The 20,200-nt window shown below is 37.6% G+C and overlaps 1 protein-coding gene across 1 annotated transcript; it reads left to right on the forward strand.

The window, feature by feature from the left end:
• Positions 1-1,698: 1,698 nt before the first annotated feature.
• LACTB2 (lactamase beta 2) lies at positions 1,699-16,159 on the forward strand. Its single transcript, XM_027696957.1, has 7 exons — positions 1,699-1,967; positions 2,556-2,719; positions 4,001-4,124; positions 6,841-7,019; positions 11,180-11,328; positions 13,069-13,150; positions 15,730-16,159. Exons 1-7 carry the CDS (start codon positions 1,846-1,848, stop codon positions 15,771-15,773), a joined length of 864 nt encoding a protein of 287 aa, XP_027552758.1. The 5' UTR covers positions 1,699-1,845; the 3' UTR covers positions 15,774-16,159.
• The last annotated feature ends 4,041 nt before the right edge of the window (positions 16,160-20,200 follow it).

The following is a 20,200-nucleotide window of genomic DNA, read 5'->3' on the forward strand; positions in this document are numbered from 1 at the left end:
GCCAAAGGCATCAGGTGGATCTGTGCCAAACTGAGAACCAGCTCCCAGCACGGGAAGGAGGAAAGAGACACAATGTTAGAGTGGAGAACACCAGTTTGTCATGCATGGCAAGATGCAGACATTTGTTAGTATCTGAAGCTTTTAATAGCACATCTCCTGGCACGTATTGCATGTATTACTTGCCTACGATAGCATTTAAGTACATTTAAAAAAAAATTAAACTTTGAATTTTCATGAAGTTACAAAGTTCTGTTGAAGCCACAAAATTTTGTTTTCCAGTTCCATGCTGCACACTGAGTTTTTTGTTTCTAATAAGTCTTTTGGAACTTCGCCTATCAAGATTATGTTTGGTGATTTCTGTCCCTTCAGAAGACAGTGAGAATCTGTTCTGTTTTCCCATGCAAATCCTAGAAATGGCTCTAGATCACACATAAGAGTTGCACCTCTTTTCATTTTCACATAATGAAAAGAACATTTAAGAAAAAACTATGCTACCACCAAACACTTTTTGTTCTTTGTATTGTTATGATCATCTTAGAAATTTACATTTATTTGTTATCAGTAACATATGGGATCTAATATAGATATAAAACAATTAGATAATATTTGAAATTCTAATATTGGTAAAGTTCCCGTAATAATATTACCTGCTTTTATTTCAGGTTAAATTATGTTTATTCTTCATTTAAAGGTGGTTTAAGGAGAGAACAAGTCTGCCCTAATTTCTTTAACGATGTCAATTGAAAGGCAAATAATTGGGGGTTTCAGAAGGGACACTGCAAAGCCAAACAGGTGAATTTCAGCACCTTGCAGACTCTAGAACGAATGCTGTTTACAAACACAGTATTACTACCTGACAGTGAGAAAATTTCACAAAATCACAGAATGGCTGAGGTGAGATCACTGGAGGTCATCTGGTCCAAGCCACTGCTCCAGCAGAGCCACCTAGAGCCAGTTGCCCTGGACCATGTCCAGATGACTTTTGAGTATCTCCCAGAATGGAGACTCCACAACCCCCTTGGGCAACCTGTGCCAGCTCCTGGTCACGCTCACAGTAAAAAAGCGTTTCCTGATGTTCAAAAGGAACATCCTGTGTTTTGGGTTGTGCCCTATCGCCTCTGGTTCTGGCACTGGGCACCATGACAGGACAGACAGCAATGGCCCTGTGACAGAGCCTGGCTCTGTCCCCTATGCACCCTCCCTTTATGTTTTTATATACACTGACGAGATTTTCCTGGGCCTGTTCTGCAGGCTGGACAGTCCCAGCTCTCTCACCCTTTCCTAACAGACGAGATGCTCCAGTCCCTTCATCATTTTACTGGCCCTTCACTGGACACTCTCCAGTAGCTCTCCATTTTTTTTTAAAATGCTAAATCCTAAATTGCTCCTATATACCATACAGGAGCATATATAGCTCCTACATACTCTGTAAGTAGGCACGTTCCTGGAATATTGAGAAGGTGCAGCTGTCCCTACAACAAATTGCTCCGGAAGAATCCTGCAGAGCCTGGACCTGCCTCTCACTGAGCAGCAGCGAGGCACCGACCCGGAAAAGGAGGACTGAATTCTACTGAGAACTGTTCTCCACGAGGGATAACTTTATCCCAGTGGATCACCATGGCGTTCGTTGGCAGAGGCCGAGGTTCACGCGAAGACCGGAGGCCGCCCCGCCTTGGCCGCGGGCCGGGAGGAGCCGCCTGACGGCCGGTTCGCCACAGAGCCGGGCGGAAGGCGCCGCGATCGGGCACCGGGAGGCGGAGCACGGGGAATACAGGCTTCCGCCTTCCAGCCCGCTGGCGTTGGGAGGGGAGGGGAGCTGGGAATTCGGGAGGATTGGCTGCGAGGATGGTGTCGCTGCTGCCGCGCATCGAGCGGCTCTCGTCGCGGGTGGTGCGGGTGCTGGGCTGCAACCCGGGGCCCATGACTCTGCAGGGCACCAACACCTACCTTGTGGGCACCGGGCACAGGTACCGACCCTGCTGGGGAACGGGGCAGGGAGAAGGGGACGTGGCGGCGGAGGTCGCCTCTCTTTCCCCAGCCCCCGGTCGCTTTCCCTGCCCCGCCGCGGGGCTGTGCGCTGCCTCTGGAGCGAGAGGTGGCTGCCGGCCTGTTCACAAGTCCCTTAATTAGGGTGAGAAAGAGGAAAGAAACACTAAAGCGTTAAATTTTCGGAGCCGGTGCCCGGAGGTGGTTTGGACAGGTGGGGTGTGGGGCCTCGGCCGTGCGACTCTTGGGCGGAGGCCTGGAATTCCCTGAGGGAAGCGGGTGGGAGCCTCAGGCCGCGCAGCTCCCCGGCAGTACTAAACGATGGTTCCTGCTACTTGTCTCGGAGTTGTAAATGTGTGGGCTATGTTTATTGTTTATCTCACTTTTTAAATTGTCTTGACACGAGGTTGGCATATCGGGAAGAAAGAGATGGCGTCTGGATATGGAGACATTAATTATTGCCACATTTCCATGCAATGTTGTCTTCTTTTATTATTATTTGTGTTTCAGATGAACACTCTTAATTCTCTGCTGTTTGTATATCCCTCCCTTTTTTTGTCCGTGTGTAGAAGAGTCCTTATTGACACCGGAGAGCCAGCTATTCCTGAATATATCAGCTGTTTAAAGCAGGCACTGTCAGAGTTCAATGTCTCTATTCAAGAAATTTTAGTGACACACTGGCATCGTGATCATACTGGTGGAATACCTGATATCTGCAAAAACATCCCGAATGGTAGGCCAGAGGTTTCAGATATTGAAATCTCATTTCATAATAACATTGAAAATGTTAGATGCGTGGCAACTAAAAAACATTAACTGAATGCTTCTGTGCAAATCAGCTGGATTATTCTTCTGGAATCTTCATATAAGATACATGTAATTTCATGATACTGTTGCAGTGTATTGAATGAGAGCAATGAATAATCTGAATATTTTACTTGTAGTACTACCGTTTTTCTTCAATGCCTGTGCATACCTTCGTAGTGATTTTTTCTTATGTGTGAATAATGAGAACTTAGATTACCATCAGCAGTTTATATGGTATTAAGTGATGTGAGAAAAACTTGATAATCCTTCCTTTTCACATTGACTGCAGTGACAAATTGATTGTTATTTTCACTTATGTAAAAACAAATAACTTGAATTTTGAAAAAGAAACATGCATAACTTTGAGATTCCTACAGGAGCCCACTAATAATTGCTGACAAATTCATAGGCCTCAGATCATGAGGGGAAAGTGGTAGGGCAGTCCACAGGTAAATTCTGATCTAAAAATGTGTATTTCGTATTGATAAACAGTAGAAGACATTTCTGCTTTGGTACCTGGGAAGAGAATAAGCACTATGGATAATGCAGTAATTCTTAACATTGTTGAACTTTATAATGAACTTTGTCACAGGCTTTATTTTGTAAAACTGCTAGGTACTTTTCTGCAAAGAAGCCTGGGCACTACTGAAAACAGTAGTTGAATCCTCTTGGGCTTGTCAACCCATGAGTGTGGTTGTAAAGACTAGCAAGGAATATAAATGCCTTTCTGGGTTCTTATCCGTAGCTGTTCCAGCCAAGGCATGCACAGTTCAGAACAATAAAAGCTAAGGGAAGTTGCAGCTCAAAAAAGTCTCCAGTTTTAGGCAAATGTTGAATGATGCTTCTCTGAATCATAATGAGAATGCGAGTGCAGAAATCTCAGTGGTGTTGTAAAAGTTTATGCAGGGTGGCTCTTGACTCAAGAAGGAATATTTGTAAAGTATTATAACTACTGATATTTTAATTTCATTTCTGATTTTTTTTCATCTTCTAATTTGTTGCTGGTACAGAGTACAGTATTCAAAATCAGTGGTTTTCTCTATTCTTTACAAACATAAAGTTACTATACAGAATTTATTGTTTCTAGTTTTATATTCGTAGTGTGTGATAATTAATAGTACTCATTAAAAAAGTAACCTTTCTGTGGAATTAGCTTTGTTAGTGACAAATTCCAAACATCAATTTCTTTACTTTCTTTAAGTATCAGACTCAGGATATCGCATCTGTAAGCTCCCTCGTGTCCCTCACTGTGAAGAAACAATAGAAGGAGGACATAAATATTCTTATCTTAAAGAGGGTGATGTGATACAGACAGAGGGAGCCACACTCAGGTAAACACCAATTTCTGCAAGTTCTTTTTTCTTCAGAATTCTGACACGTACATGTATCCTAATTTCTATGACTGCAAACCCATACATCGAGTCTTTTCAGCACTTATGTATGTGGACTTCCTATCATAATCCAGCAGGTACGTTAATACAAAGAAATCGGTTTTATGAATAAGAATTATCAGGAATTAGCCTTTAGTCTTTGGACTCAGAAGAGAAATTAGGAACATTTCCCTAGAAAAATATTTTCTTCGGGAAAATCAAATAAAATTTTACATACTTTCTTATCACTCTTACATAAGTAGTTACTATTAAAATTGATACTTTTGTGAAAGTGTATGGTAGTCTGGATGGATTATTTAGCATGCCTTTCTCTTTACTTTAAAAATATTTCCCAAGGAGACACTAAAACATTTAATACTTAAAATGTTAAATTTTAAACCTTGAACCTATCAGGTTCTTGTAGGGTGCCAGTCTGGGAGAAATTCTTCCCAGGGAGTATATTGCCTGTAATGTCAGTTTGAATGAGTGTGAAACAGAAAGCCACTCTGCCTCATGGAATCACACACACAACAAAAAGGTCTGATCGTTCTCTTTTTGGGCTCCTTTCATTAACAAGGCATTATGCTTCTAAGGACAAAGTTTGCTTGTTTTACTCAGTTTAGCTGGGAATTATATCCCAACTTGCAGAATGTCAGTTGGTTGATTGGAAGAAAAAAAAAAAGCCACATTAAAAAAAAAAAAAAGGGTATTTTTAGGACATATTTGTCCAAAAGCATTTTATTTTGTTAGTGTAAAAAAAAATTTAAAAAAAAGAGTATTATATTGCATGTTGAAGACCTTTCACTTCCCTAAGTGGCCCATGTTTGGACAAAAATTTAAAGATGTAAACTGACTTTTTAAATTTCAATCCTAGTAAGACAAGAGAGGTACATTTTGAAGTTTGAGGTGGTGGAGGACCAGGCCTAAGCATGTTTTGTCTCAAACATTATGACTGTCATGACAAGAAAGTTGTGATTGGCAGAGAGGATCCCATAGAATTGGGGCAGCACTGAGGCAGTTCTGAGCCAACTTCCTTTTCTGCCTTCAGACTCATGCCTGCATCAGTCCCCCACCCCAGCTCACTTCCTGGAGGGCTCAAACAGGCTGGCTGTGCTGTTGTGGGAGTTGGGAGCTTGTTGTAGTGTGTTGTAAAAATACAGGGCTAGTTAGCCAACACCTTTAAGAAGTTTGTTGTGAGGACTGGGAGCTTAAGTGTGTTGTCAAAGTTAAGGGGTTGTTAGCCAACACTTCTGGGACTAAATAGTGGACTAGTTCCCAGAGTTATCCACTACGCACAGGAGTTCCCTGTCATGTGCTCTGGTGTCCTTGTTCAGCCTGGTGAGAATTTATAATAGACATCACAGCCCCTATGGAGTCATGACAGGGGTAATGCATCCAAACGTTATGCTTGGTTAAAAGCAGGTAAGCTCTTTAAGGATACTCTCAGATCCACCACTGGTTCCAAGATAGCAGTATCTGCATGTTAAATTTTAGTTAGCAACCCTCAAGTTTTCAAGGTGAGCCAGGCAGTGCTGGGTTCATTTTCTGTTGTTTTTCCATGTTAGTGGTTTCCTGGTAAAGTTTCGTCAAGAACTGGAGGATAACACTTCCCGCAAAGGCAAGATACAACCCATCATCTTGATTTTGATGTTGCTTCCATAGGGTGATGGCTCACCTGCTTCCTTCTGAGCTCAGTATTCAGTAAGAGCTGGAAGTCATTGTGTTGGATGGTGCTGCACTTGTGGTCTCCCAGCGCTGGCTGGGAGCTGTTTAGCCTTTCCCTGTACGCCGCGCTTGGCACCAGCTCTGTCAGTTCCTGATCGCTGCTTTGATGCATCTGCCATTAACAGGAGGATTGTGCTCAATTTCAGCAGTGATGCTGATCCAAGCTGTGTTACTCTGTCTGCATCAGCCTCAACGTAAGGCCTTCTGCCTTTCAGAAATCCTAGTGAAAGAACACCACAGTGCAGCTCCTTGGCAGCTCAGGTTACCATATATACACGCATATCTACTGTCCCTTTGTGGCCTGCTAATGCAGTGCTGATTCAAGATGTGGGTCCTTAATCATTACCATTCAGATGTTTAATGACCTGCACATAGAACAGCTAAAAGACCATGGTTCTTTGTATTTGATGGCTCTGCTCCTCTGTGCCATGGGGCTTTCAGGGAAAAATAAATTTTGAGAGATTTAACTTTATCTGGGTCAGGTTTAGAAGTTTAGAATTAATTTCTAAAGGAATAGACATCATCATTAACCTTATTGCTAAGTACAAGGTGTATGTCAAGAATGTCACGCTTTTCAATTTGGAAATAATATTTGAATCTTTCTTTTTGAAAGCTTCAGAGTAAAGCCCTCTAAAACAGAAATTGTACACGGCTAGTCAGCTCCCTTAATGCACTTGTATTATGATGTGTCATGTAAGTAAAAGCATGTCAGTAAGTAAAGTTAGAGATGATGATCTGTGTTCTCTACCTGGTATAAGGAAATGGACTGGGATTAGACAAAGTGATACCCTGGTTATATCAACTTTTCAGCCTTTTTTTGGTCAGTTTTTTTCTGATTCTTGTGGGCTGCTTTGTAAGTGTGTGGTTTTATTATTATTTGTTCTTGCTTCAAAAATGAAGCATATTTGCTGTATGAAAAACTTATGCTTTTTTGTTGTTGTTCCTTAAACAGAGTTTTATATACACCAGGACACACTGATGATCACATGATTTTACATCTAGAAGAAGAAAATGCTGTATTTTCCGGTGACTGTATTTTAGGGGAAGGAACAACAGTAATAGAAGACCTGTATGATTACATGAAAACTTTGAAAAGGTTGTTAGAAATGAAACCAGATTTGATATATCCAGGTAAGTGGTTCTATTTTTAATTTCTCTCTTTCACTATGTAATTTTGAAGTGTGTCCTCTAAGAATTTGAGAACTCTTATTACAATCAAACGCCATTCCTGACGTAACAATTCAAGTTCATTACTTAATAAGCGCTAGGATGACTTTATGGCATGGTGGTTTTCAAGACTTGAAAATTTTTAGTGATAGTTATCTTTCCTTCCTGAAATTTCTCCATTTGAGGGTGAATCTTGTGTTTCTGTGCCCAAAGCCTCCAGAGGCCAGAATCTTTCACTGTTTAAATTATACAGCAAATTTAGCTTTCTTATATTACTGTATCCATGTGCCTTAATGATACCCTGGAAATAAAAATAATAGTTGTTCTTTTGGTCCTTTCCATCCCCACATATTCTGCCACTGTGAGTACCTAGTAAAGTTTTTTGAGAGAGATGTCTGTCCCTTGCAACACAGATTAATCACAAATTCATCTTGAAAAGCTGCAGAACTGTGAAATGGTTGTCTTAGTTAATGACTTAGGTTAAATTTGAACAAGACGCAAACATGTTCTAAAAATAAGTTGCCGATTCACTCAGTCTATGACTTTTCTTTAATTTTTTTCCTCTCTTTCCTGCAAACCTTGGGAATGCATTTACTTTTCATATAAATCATGTGTCTATTTGACAAGACTGCATTTTAAGAACTCATTATGTAACAAAGGTTTAAGCTCCTCATTTGCTTTCTCAGAGCTACATCTCAGGATTTTTTCCGACTTTTTCTGTTTCATCATCTTCAACTTGTCATTCTGAGCTACTGTGTCTACGTTCTCAATCCTGTCTTGCTCCATTAACCATCTATGTTTGGCCTACTGTCTTGTGTTCACTCTTAAAATAGCCTTCTTTTGAAGTAGGTGTCCTTTAAGTGCTTTAAGATCTAGGCATAAAAATGCTATTTAAGAAAAACATCATTATAGATATTCCATGGACATGGAGGCTGATGTAGACAGAATAGCAACTTGGTCATAGTTATTGACTTAACTTCTGTTAAAACTAAAAATATTTTAGCTTCCAGAATCTCACTCAAATGTTCTGCTCTCTTTCAGTCTGTTCCTCTAATTGAATTTCTGCCTTCCAAAAGTCCATATATGCCAAATTCTATTTTGTTTATCAATTTTATCTGTTGTATTTCACTCTGTTCTTAATGGTTATGTATCTAGATTACACATTCACCCAGGCTGAATATTTGTGCCTTTTATATGTCACTGTTTCCTACTGTTGTATCTGTGCTTGTACTGTACTTACAATTAGGAAGCCAGTGTGATATTATGCATTTTCAGTGATGGGTAGCCAAGTATTGAGTTGGTTCAAAATTAACTTTCTTTTTGCATCCATGCACCACAAAGTGTATGTGCAGTTGGGTAGAAGATGGTTATTGCTCAATCAGAACAATTGTTTATGCTGTTGGGTAACTATAGCAGAAAGTAGTTTGCTTTACTATACATTCTATGTAAGTTCAGTACTTTGTCTGTACTGCAGTTTTAGGTCTTCATAATTTTTGAACTGTTTTTCTGTTCCCCATCCATGCTTTAGCACTCACATGGCAGCCTCAGAATTAGATGAATTTTTGTAACAAGCTGACTGCTGGCTAGGTGTGAGTAGCTGAATTTTGCCAATCGTTCCCCTTCCGTGCTTCTTTTTCAATTTAATGTAGAAGTGACTCAGGCAGAATACTCACAACGTCTACTTACAGCCAGTATTTGATGTGAATCCTTGGGACAAGAAAAGGGCTTTTTAGTCAGCAGAGGGCTCCCCATCCTGTAATAATGAACAATATTCCTTCATAATACAGAAAAAATGATACTGGAGTTAGGAATCTGTGCAAAATTTTATGAGCCAGTTGTTTTCTTCTGTTCTATCCTTTGTGCTGTAATTTAAAGTAAGAGAATCTGTATTATTTCACAGTGTGTCACCAGAAAATAATATGAATCTGTCTGATATAAATTCGTGGAATGACAGTACAGTCATATTTTGAGAGTGCTTTTCATGTGCTCAGAAACGTTTTACATTTATTCAGATATAAATCCATTTATGGATGAAGTTAATTGTATTGCTGTCCTGGAAAAATGATGGATGGGAAAGATCCACATCTGGATTTAGTTCCTAGATTTCTGACATCATTTTAATGTATGTATATGCATACACAACAGCTAGGGATCAGATGATGTAATGGATATGAAATGCCTTTAACTTTGCAAAATATGGATTCCAGTTTCAGGTCCGGACATTGGTCCTGTAGTCTAAGTCAATTAAATCACTTGGAAGAGTGGGGATAGGTTTTAAGATGCCTTGTGATTCCATGTGCAGGCCTTACTTTTGATTGCTTTAATGAGACTTCTGTCCTTAGAGAATGCAAGAAAATGGACAGTTACCGTTATAGTCTCTGCTTTGTATATCTTAATGTGTTTTTTCTAAGTTTAAAGTTTTGATTTTATAAATGGTAACAGTGTTATATTTGTAATTTACTTTGTAAGGGACAATAGCTTCAGATTAAATATGTTTGAAATCATTAAATATAAATGCATATGACAGTATAGTTTTATATTTGCACATTACATATCTTATATTTATGATACTATATTTACACAAGGTAAGCTTCAAGCTATATTTAGTAATTTCAGATGTGCTGAAGTGAGTGTATAAGTTGAGATGTGTATATTTTGACTTACGGAAGAACAGATCCCTTTGACACTTTAGTTCACAGATATTCAAAACATGAAAAATTAATTGCTGTTTTTCTATAAGCTGCCTGTCCTAAGGCAAAATGAGCTTTAATTTAAAAAGCCTTAATATTAAAAAGCCATTTAGTCAGTTAATCCAAAGTACAGGTAAAGAATAAGGTGATTTTTTTAAATAGTCCAAGAATCTCAAGAGAAACTGTCCAATTTGGATGATACTAAATAACTTCTAAAAGAAAGCTATAGTTTTTTACAGTACTTTCTTTTCTACTAATTTTATAAATTACTCAGAGTTTGCATTGGCAGAGCTGGAAATTGCTGTTGCTACTTCAGTGAGATATACAGGCAAAGAAATAGGAAACCTTGCTATAAAAAGCATGTGATGATTATTCATGCAAGTAGATTTCTCAATAGGTAAAACATTAAGTTTAATTTCTGTGCATGTAATTCTCATGGCTGAAGAATATTTTCGTCTGTCATTTTAGTGTACCATGAGGCAGTATTTGATATTTTCATAAAGGTTAGTGCTTTACCAATTAAGCCTTTTCATAAGGTGATTCAAAGACCTGTCAGTAAGCTGAATATTTCTGAACTGGCACAATCAGTCCAGGAAAAAACATGTGTGTTTTTTTTATTAACCAGCTGGACATAAAATGACCCACCTGTAACTTTCCCTGTGCCTTGTTTATTCCTGCCCTGACACATTCCGATTGGCTCACTGATTTGTCCCTTCTATTAATTTTTTTTTATCATACTTATGATCACTTACGTTTTTAAAGGAATAAAATACAGTGTATGAATCAGTTCTGAAGATCTGTCCTGGAAAATTACCTGTCACAATTAAAGATGCCACCTCAGTGCTTGCTAGGTAGTCCCCAACAGGACAGTAGTACCTGCGTCCTTTACACCAGCCACTATTGTTCAAAGACCAGTATCAGTTTAAATCATCAATATCCATGTCCTGGGGAGGGGAAGACAGGCAAACACAGATACTATAATAACATGAATCTCATTTTAAAGTCTGCTCAGCAATTAACTCCTTTCCATTTTTTTTTAATAGCCTAAAGTAGTCTTCCCTTGCTTTCCTCATTCCATCTCAAGTATTCCTTTTCCCCATTCAGACTTTTCATATCCTAATTCTTCCTTTCCATCTTAATGCTTTTCAGTTGCAGACTGTGATACAGACATTCAAACTTAATTGTGGCCTATTTATATGATGGGAAGAAAAAAAACAAACAAACAAAAAAAATCCCCCCACACAAAATCATTCAAAGAGTGTCTGACAATTTAACATCAAGGATACTCTGACAGGGTGATACATAAAGGTGCTGCTTCTTCCTTATGACTCTTAAATCTACCGGAATTTACATAGGAATGTTTCAATTATTCAATAACATACTTAATTCCAGATTTGAGTAATAGTGCTCTGGTACATGTGTTTTGATTTTTAGGTCATGGCCCTGTAGTACGTGATGCAAATACTAGAATCCAAAACTACATTTCTCACCGAGTTGCACGTGAACAGCAAATTCTAAATGTGTTCCAGAAGAATACTGGAAAATCATACACATCCTCAGAGCTTGTAAAGATAGTATACAAGGTAATTGTTGATTCAAAGTTTTTAGATCAAGCTAAAGAAAATTGAGGTTATGTTCATAAAATTGTATGTAACAGTTGAAGTCTTTGAGTGAAGACCATGGTGGCTTCTTAAAAGAGAGAAAAAAAAATGCTGCTTGTTCAGGATTCACTTATGAGTGCATCTAAATTGTATTACTTAAGCACTTCCTTGGAGTGAGACTCAGATGATTCTTATGAACTTCTTATTTCACTACCTAGATGGCCCTAAGCACAGTTTCATAGGATGAAGCAAAAGTAAAGTTGTACTACTTGGTTCTAAGTGGAAAGTATAACATGGCGAGTAGTCACTGATTTGCCAAACTGTGTTTGGAGTCTCCTGAAGATTGGTTAGAACTTGTAGTTCCTGATTTATCAGTCTGCAGGAGATTGCAGGTGAACTGCAGCTCCGCAGAGATGGATGTTGCTACTCAGAAGTTGGATAGCTTGTGTGTGTCATTAAACAGGCGTAAGAGTATTTTTTTGCTACTTTATCATTCTTCATGTAACCTCTGCAATCCCTGTTGTGTGGGGGTTGCCCCTCCTAGCAAGCAGAGATGATACAGCATTTACTCTAGGAGGAAGATGACAAAGTTGCCAATGGCTTTGGCTTGTGCACATATCTGTAACAGCTTCACAACTCGTTTTTCATGGTTCTGCTGACCCCCAGTTTCCAAAAGAATGAGTACATCAAATTGAATGTTTTGCAATGCTGATGTACCACTACCTGTGGCAGTTCAGCTTCTGCAGTTTTCCAGCCTGATCAACTAGTTTTTAAGTATACAGCCATTGTCATGTTTCTGTAAATCACAAATCGCTTGTCCTATATATATAAAAATTTTTTCAATACTACTAAAGCTTTATATTACAAAGAAAAGTGTATGCTTTCAAAGTATTTTAAAGGTTCACAATTTATTTAACTAATTTTCTAGTGAATTTTCCTACCATGCTCATATTATTTAGAGAAGAGCTTTTTAATTTTCAAAAACAAAAAAAAAAAGCTTTACTTTTAGGATGATAGAGCTGGAGAGGGGGATTTTGAGCAATCGTTATAGAATCATAGAATGCTTTGGGTTGGAGGGACCTTAAAGGTCATCTAGTTCCAACCCCCCTGCCACAGGCAGGGACATCTTCCACTAGACCAGATTGCTAAAATCCCTACCCACACTGTCCTTGAACACTTCCAGGGATGGGGCATCCACAGCTTATCTGGATGTTACTATTTTTTACCTAATGAGCATTGAAAAATTTTAAGAGATGTTTTGTCCTCCTGAAGCTGTTATATTTTTTAATTGTTCACTTATTTACAGATACTAATCACTACAGGATATTTAAACCTATGCAAATGTTGTTGTGGAATAGAAGTGATAGGTGTATGTGGAGAAATGCATCTTAAATTTGTCTTTAAAAATACTCAGCTACACTGACAACCCAGTGCAGACCAAGCTCAGAAGAGCACAGTCTTCTTGATGCTGGCCAAAGTTTGCATCATACAAACGGATAATGCAAAAAATGAGCGAAGTAAACAAAAATGTGTTGTTAGACTGCTAGTTTAACTGGTGTAAAAATTATTTACTCATCTCTGTTTCCTGTAACTAACCGAATGTTCAACATGGCAATTCAGAAGAGGAAAATATGTGATAATAAACCATGAGTTCCATATATTGAAAAAATAATTGATGAATATTTAAACAAACACAATATGCATATTTTTTGTTCCCGTTAGGAAATCCCTGAAAATTTACTTCCAGCAGCAGAAAATAACCTCCTAGTCCACTTGAAGAAGCTGGAAAAAGAAGGAAAAGTGTGTAAGTTGTGGATGGAGGGTAAAAGGAGGGTCATTTTTATTTTCATGTTCTGTGTACTGTTACTCATTTTATTAAAGTGCGTTATTTTATAGGGGAAAAAATGCAATTTGTTGCAGTAGCTGTGTTTCGGTTTGAAGTAGAATAATATACAAAATGGTTGTACCCTATTTTCAAACTTTTAGACAATATTCCATGAAGTATTTGTTACTTGCCTAGAGCACAATGCATGTACCTTTAAATTTTTATTTACAGCATACCATAGAATACATTCCTAATGCTAGCATTTATAGCTTTGTATATTTTCTGGAATTCATACCTAAATATGCAAGTACATAGCATTTTATGGGTTTACATTTAAGTTTCCGCATTTCTGAAATGCATATTTTTGTGTATATGTGTTCTAGAGATGCTTAAAATCAAGCAGTGTATATTTCTACGATTTCTGATTAGTACACTACCTAAGCAGAGCAACTGTATTTAGTTTACTGTTTCTATTTCTCTAATGGCATGTGCATATGGAAATGTTATTCAGACAGAAGCTAAGGAATATATTTCTTCCTGTTCGTTACATAACTGCACCCAGGACTGTCTACTTACAAGTAAATAATGACACAAATATTTACAGCTGTTTCAGATTTTCAGCATTTACCAGCCTGAATAACAACATAAAATTAGTGGGGTTTTTTCAACTTAGACCTTCTGTTTATTTTACTGATAAAACAGCTACTAGATACTAGCTGAACAACTGAAACTTAATTTTTGTAATAATAATAATCTTCTTTTTATTTAAAGAAAATAGACTAGCATCACACAAATGCAGTCATTACTCAAGTTCAGAAAATGTTGTCTTTAGACTTACTTGTGCAGAATGCCATAGAAGCTTACCAGCATGATACTGCACCAGCTTTTAAATATTATCTCAATTCTTGGTTATTAATATACATTATTGACCTACACATTTCTACACGTTGGCTCCAGCAGATTCCTCAAGGGCATTAGGCACTGTTGACTGGTTTATCCCTTCCTTTCACTACCAAAGTTGTTCAAGAAACAGCATTTTCTGTTTAGATCAAGTAGTGGATAAATTAACTTTCCCTTGAAAGATAGACTTGCAGTCTTCCCTACAAAAACCTGTGTGCATCTTGAATGTCTGGGAATTACTTTGTCTGAGCGAGCTACAGACTTAAGGGTTTATTTGTTTGTTTGTTTGTTTTTCCAAAAACACCATTTCTGTGTTTACTGAACAAAAATAACTCAGTTTTCCTCAGAAATCACTTTTCAGTTTTGAAGAGACAGCAGATACAGTCAGTTATTTGTTCACAGAGAATCAATTACTTGAAAATATTGATATGTTTAAATAACTAGAGGAGATACTAATCAGAATAATTGTGACTCTTACTCCAGTTGGAGGTCCTTGATTCAGATGTATGCTCCTGTTTTCCAGGAAGGACAAGAAGCGCCCTTTGAAGTTTTTTGGTTTGATTTGATTTTTAAACTTCAGTTTGTGCTCACAGAGAAGGAGGAAAACAATCATAACACTTGGGGTGCTGATCTCTGCAGTTGCTGAATTTTTAAATATAAGCTTAGGCCCAGGTCTATGGTAAATGCTTAACATCATGTGACCTTTGTCTATTTTTCAGTTCAAATTAAGGACATCTGTTAGGGAAAACTGATTCTGTTGGTTCTGGGCACATAGCATACCAATGCTTGTGTACTCTCATGGTACTTGCTCATTTGATTTTGATGTCCTTTGATGTCCTTTCCACCTACTCAGAGTTGGAGCATTTCAAGTTTTGTTCTCATTATGGAAGACTTGAGTTGTAGACATAACACTGTCTGCTTAATTTTCACAAAATATTTTTCCCAAGAAACATCTTGTCAGTATTGCTAAGGAGTGTGACAGGCACATTACAACCTTACAAGAGAGTTACTCAATGCAAATGATGGCCATATGCTGTCTGCTGCAGTCATTAATTTACCGCTTCGTACTAGGGATTGCAGTTTTTCTTAGTACATAACTTTTATAACTTCAGTTGGGAGTGACACTGCCTTTACAGATCTCCTTTTCTTACTTGAAACAGAAAAATAATGTCTTGTGAACAGGAGCACAGCACAACATGTGCATGAAAGCTTTCTCCCGTGTTTGGATATAATTTGGTCATTATATCATAGCTGATGAAGAGATAAAAATAATTTGACTGTTCTTAATTTAGCAGCACAGACATTTTTTCCCTCTAAAGTTTATAAATTTCAGAAAATACAACAACGGCTCTTCTACCTCAGATTTCTTAATATCTAGAAAGTTTAATATTCTGAACTTCAAATAACTAGAGTATTATTAAACCCTTTTTATTAATCACTCCTGATATTGCTAGGTTACATTGTGAAACAGTTAATGTTTATCACCTTCCATGAAAACTGAACATTGGCCTGAAGGAAGGTATTTCAATAGCTTTAATAAAACATTACATGTAGACATACATGTGCATGTACAGGTTTAAGTTTAAGATAGTCTAATGTTTATAAATAGAACCTTAAATGTTGGTTTGTGACTAATTTGGCCTTTTTTTTCTTAACAGTACGTGACGAAACTCCCAGCTTCAGATGGAAAAACAATTTATAAGTTATGCAAGATTTCTCAAGAATATATTTAATCTGCACAATTGCTGTATGAAAAAGTATAATGATGAGCTCAGCCTATATGTAAAATAAAAACTAATTTTTACTTATTTTTTTAAAATCAGTAACACAGTTTTAAAGCAATGTTACAGTCAGTTAACTAATGTTTTTCATATTCTACTTCATAGGGATTTTAAAAATATCCTGATAGGTACTGAGTTAATAAAGTGGAATGAGCGTGAAGAACCAAATCATATCTTTGTTACAAAATGCCCAGTTTTATCATCAGTGGCAGAAGACAAATAGCAAGGTCTTATGAACTTAATATTATGATATCATAAAGCAATATGATAAACTTTATAAATCAGATATTAAAAAAAACTCCAGTAGAAAGAAGAGAAAATATGTTATTCTAAACCCGTTTTCATTTGCTTGTGCTTCTCAAGAAGTGATTTTCTAATAAGTTATCTGTATGTTCTAAAAAAACAAGTTATTTCTGTTCATAGATGTAAATAATGGGGGTTATGTTCCTTTTCTGATTTAGCTGACTGTGCTCATCTTTGCTGGTTGTTTGCTGCAATAGATTTTAACAAATACTGGAAGTAATTTCAGGCTTCTCTGTTTTCTGGTGGAAACACCATTTCTATGGAATTCATTCAAAGAATTCAATAATTTTAACTAACCAGTGTCAAAAGACAGATTCTGCAAGAATGTAATTTAAAATCTGTATAAATCGAGATACGTATTACACACCGTATGAAGTTAACTTTGATTGTGACATCATAACTAACAATCTTCAAGTTTTGCTGTTAAATCCACTTAAATTACAAATATTTTAACTAAAGGTTGTATTTGGTTGTAAGATACTGTATAGTGTATTAAAATACAATGTTTGATGATTAATTTAAACTGTGAGTTCTCTTCTCTGTGTAGCTTACACCTGAAGAATAGTGCATAAATGTTTGCATTACTTTGTGTGTTCCAAGTATGTGGCTTTTAATGATACATATACTTCTTTTAATGTTGGCTCAACCTTAAAAAACAAAAGCAGATATGAAATGTTTTGAAACTACCAGGGACAAACATATGTCCCTTAAAACCTTTCACCATTCAATCCTGTGTCCTCATTTGTGAAATATGAATATGTTTGGGTATGTAAAGGCATGTCGTCATACTTAGCATTATTTTATGAAGTTGATGGCATTTGTTCTGATCAGATGAGACAACTCCAAAACAAAAATACTCCAGAGAACAGCATCCAAAACTGAAATCATATTCTAAAGTAGCAGCCAGACCCCTTCAGAAGGGAAATAATTACTTTCTGCTAAAATGATGCTTTTTGCAGACTTCATTGATCTGACTTTTGGCCACATCATGACATGCACTCACTTTTAACTTTTGGTGCAGTGCTGTTTTGAGGTCTTTTTCAGGTCTCCTAGTTTTCCTTTCTTTTGTATTTTCTGTTTACTTGCATTTTTCCGTTTCAGACTCTTTTTATTCCTTCCCCACACAAACATTTTTTTTCAATTCCTTTTGGATTCTTTCTCTCTTCATAGTTACTCAGAAGTTTTCTCATGGAGTTCTTGCCATTAATAATTAGTTTTCATGTAGCTATTTCATGAACTTGTAATTATCTTTTCCATTGTTAGGAATAAAAGCATAACTATCACTACTTCCTTTAAAAAAAAAAAAATCACATGCTTTTACATCACTTTGCTTCAGGAAAACAGAAATATCAGTGAAATGACACGGTTTTCTGTCATGAGGTCTGAAAACCTAAGACAGTAGGAAACCAGTATGAAGAGGTGATAGCTCATTCTCTTTTTGATCTAAATGAGAAATCTAATGTTGCCTAACCATTTTCTTCTGTTTTACTGTAAGTTTTTAAATACAGGGAAATGGCTTTAGAATCCAAATAAAGAATTGCTGAAACTTGCAGACAGCAAAGAAAGTAAGAGAATACAAATCAGAGAACTTCATGTTCTGTGCTGTGCTGCAACAAATGCCTGACATCTTCAAAAGAAAATGAGGGAAAGGGCAGTTTAACCAGACAAGTCATTAATGATTGTATATTGTGTCTTTGAAATATTAAGAGCAGAGTTTGCACTGTTACTAAGATATATATGTAATAAAGGGAGCTTACATTTGCTATGACATGTTGTAAAGGTCTCAAGACTCCTTGTTGATTATGTCAGATGGAATGTTTATTTAAAAATGGTGGTAATGTAAGCTATAGGCTGTGTATGTATAAAAATGGGGATTAGCCTATTCACATCCCTTATGTGAATATGTTCATCTGTGCAGAATGCATTAAAAGTTACAGATAAAAACAAGAGAAGGAGCAATCTCTGTCTCAACAGGCGAGAAGGGCAGATGTCATTTGCTGTGTTAACTTTCTAAACAGCTGAGGTGAGAAGCTGGAGGAAGCACAAGTTGTGTTTCCAGCCTTCCTGCCAGCTCATGTGAAGATTCTGTTCTGAGAGACTGCATCATTTATTAGGTTTAAGACCTAGGAAAGAAGTTTGATGGTAGTTATAACCTTTTTGAGGTTTTCTATTCTGTTTCTTGCTAACTTGCTTATTTAGACCTCTTTTAAAATTGTTCTTGGTTCTATCTTTAAGCATGTTTGATGACAAGTGAATTCAGGAAAAATTCCCAAATAGGAAGAGTGTTCTGTTTGTGTCTTACAACTGCAGGTGCCATAATACTCTTCCTCCCAAAGTCTCCACAGTCTTGCCACCTGAAATGCTTTATTTGATTTTCTTGGTGAGGTTTTGGGCACACACATGCACAGGTGCTAGTGGCTTCCCCTGTTTCAGGTGATAGGAAACTTCTTTCCTAAATCATGTGACCATTTTGAAGCCTAGTGGTGCAAAACATGGATATCTGGAAAGAAACCTGGCAAACATAGACCAGCCACCTACTGGCAAGAAGCAGAGTGAAGGCTGACTGTCTGGTGTTTCAGATCATCCCACTTTGCCTAGACAGCCATATGAAACTTCATGGGGCAGAAGAGGGAACTTCTGATAAAAGGAAGGTGTGGAAACTTCAGATGAAGCGACAGGTTGCCTCAGTATAGCAGTTTATAGACTGTATATATAGACTATCATCGGGACAAACACAAAACCAAGCTGAAACCAAGGGTCTCAGTGCTTGTATGACAGGACATCCAGCCAAATGCTCAAGGCACTTGCTGATTATAGCTTGGGAAAGCACGTCTTGTCCCAGTTAAGTCCTGTTTGTTATATTCTGTGGAGATGAGATGACCTGATTTCTTTTAAGTCTGAGGTGGGACATAGATGCAAACATACTGCAAAAAGGATTCCAGCCCAATATGTTTCATAGGTGCAGTATGTTACATCCATGACTACACTGTATGCAATCAGGGATATACTTTCACATTGTTATTGTTGAAGTAGTGTTCTGCTTACTTTAGAGTAACAAAATAGTGGTGTAGCCAGGGGATTAAGGGATTTCTAGGGTATAAAACATCTTAGGACTGAAATATGAATGCTGCTTCTGTTTAATCATAAAAAAACCACAGCTGTGCAAGGAAATTTTCTGTAGCCTTTTCTGTATTTTTAAGTATCCTAGATCATCTCCAGACACCAAATATATCTGTCTGATGATTTATGAAATTCACAGGAAACCTCTGAGCATCTACACAGCTGATGAAGATGTTTTATAGTTGAAAAACCTGGACATCAGTCTGGTCCATACAGCAGGAAGAAATGAACCTATTACCAACAGCTCATACAATATATTTGATACATGCTCTCAATTCTGGCAAGGAGAAGCAATACCAACCAAACAGTTGAACCTTAATTTCTTACCCTAATTTCTTACACTGTATTCATTAGCTGCTGGCAGCAAAAGCCATTCTAACAACACTAAATTTCAGCTATAAATTAGTCATTTTCTTGATCTTTCTTTTCCATATATCCACGGGGAGTATCTGCCACCCAGAAGCTTTAATAAATAAACAGAGCATGAATTTTGGAGGGGATGAAGGACAGCTGAATTCAGCCTGGGTGTCTTCTACATCGGTGTTGATTTCTCAGACCTCTTAATTCATCCGTTTAAACCAGGCAAGAGCCTCCTGTGACTGGCTTGTTTTTTTAATCTACTTCCAGTCTTCTGTTAATGTCTCTTCCGTCTGTACTCCTCGGTTAGCTTTTCTTCCCCTCTCCTTTCTTGCACTTGGATTCCTTGTTACTGTTATTGTTACATGTTACTTGTTATTTCTGGCTGCACACTACAGTGTGAGCAGAGGGACGGCGGGAGCCGCTGCCTGGTGACATCGGGACCGTGCGGCTGCGCCTCGGCCGTGCCCAGAACGAGCCCGGCGGGCGTCCTCCTTGCACCCTCCAGGAGCCCATCTTACAGCTGGCGGGGGTCTAGTGACCACCAAGCTTAGCCTCGGGGAAGGTG

This window comes from Neopelma chrysocephalum, unplaced genomic scaffold, assembly GCF_003984885.1.
Source record: "Neopelma chrysocephalum unplaced genomic scaffold, ASM398488v2 Primary Assembly neopelma1_22, whole genome shotgun sequence".
NCBI classification, from domain to species: domain Eukaryota; kingdom Metazoa; phylum Chordata; class Aves; order Passeriformes; family Pipridae; genus Neopelma; species Neopelma chrysocephalum.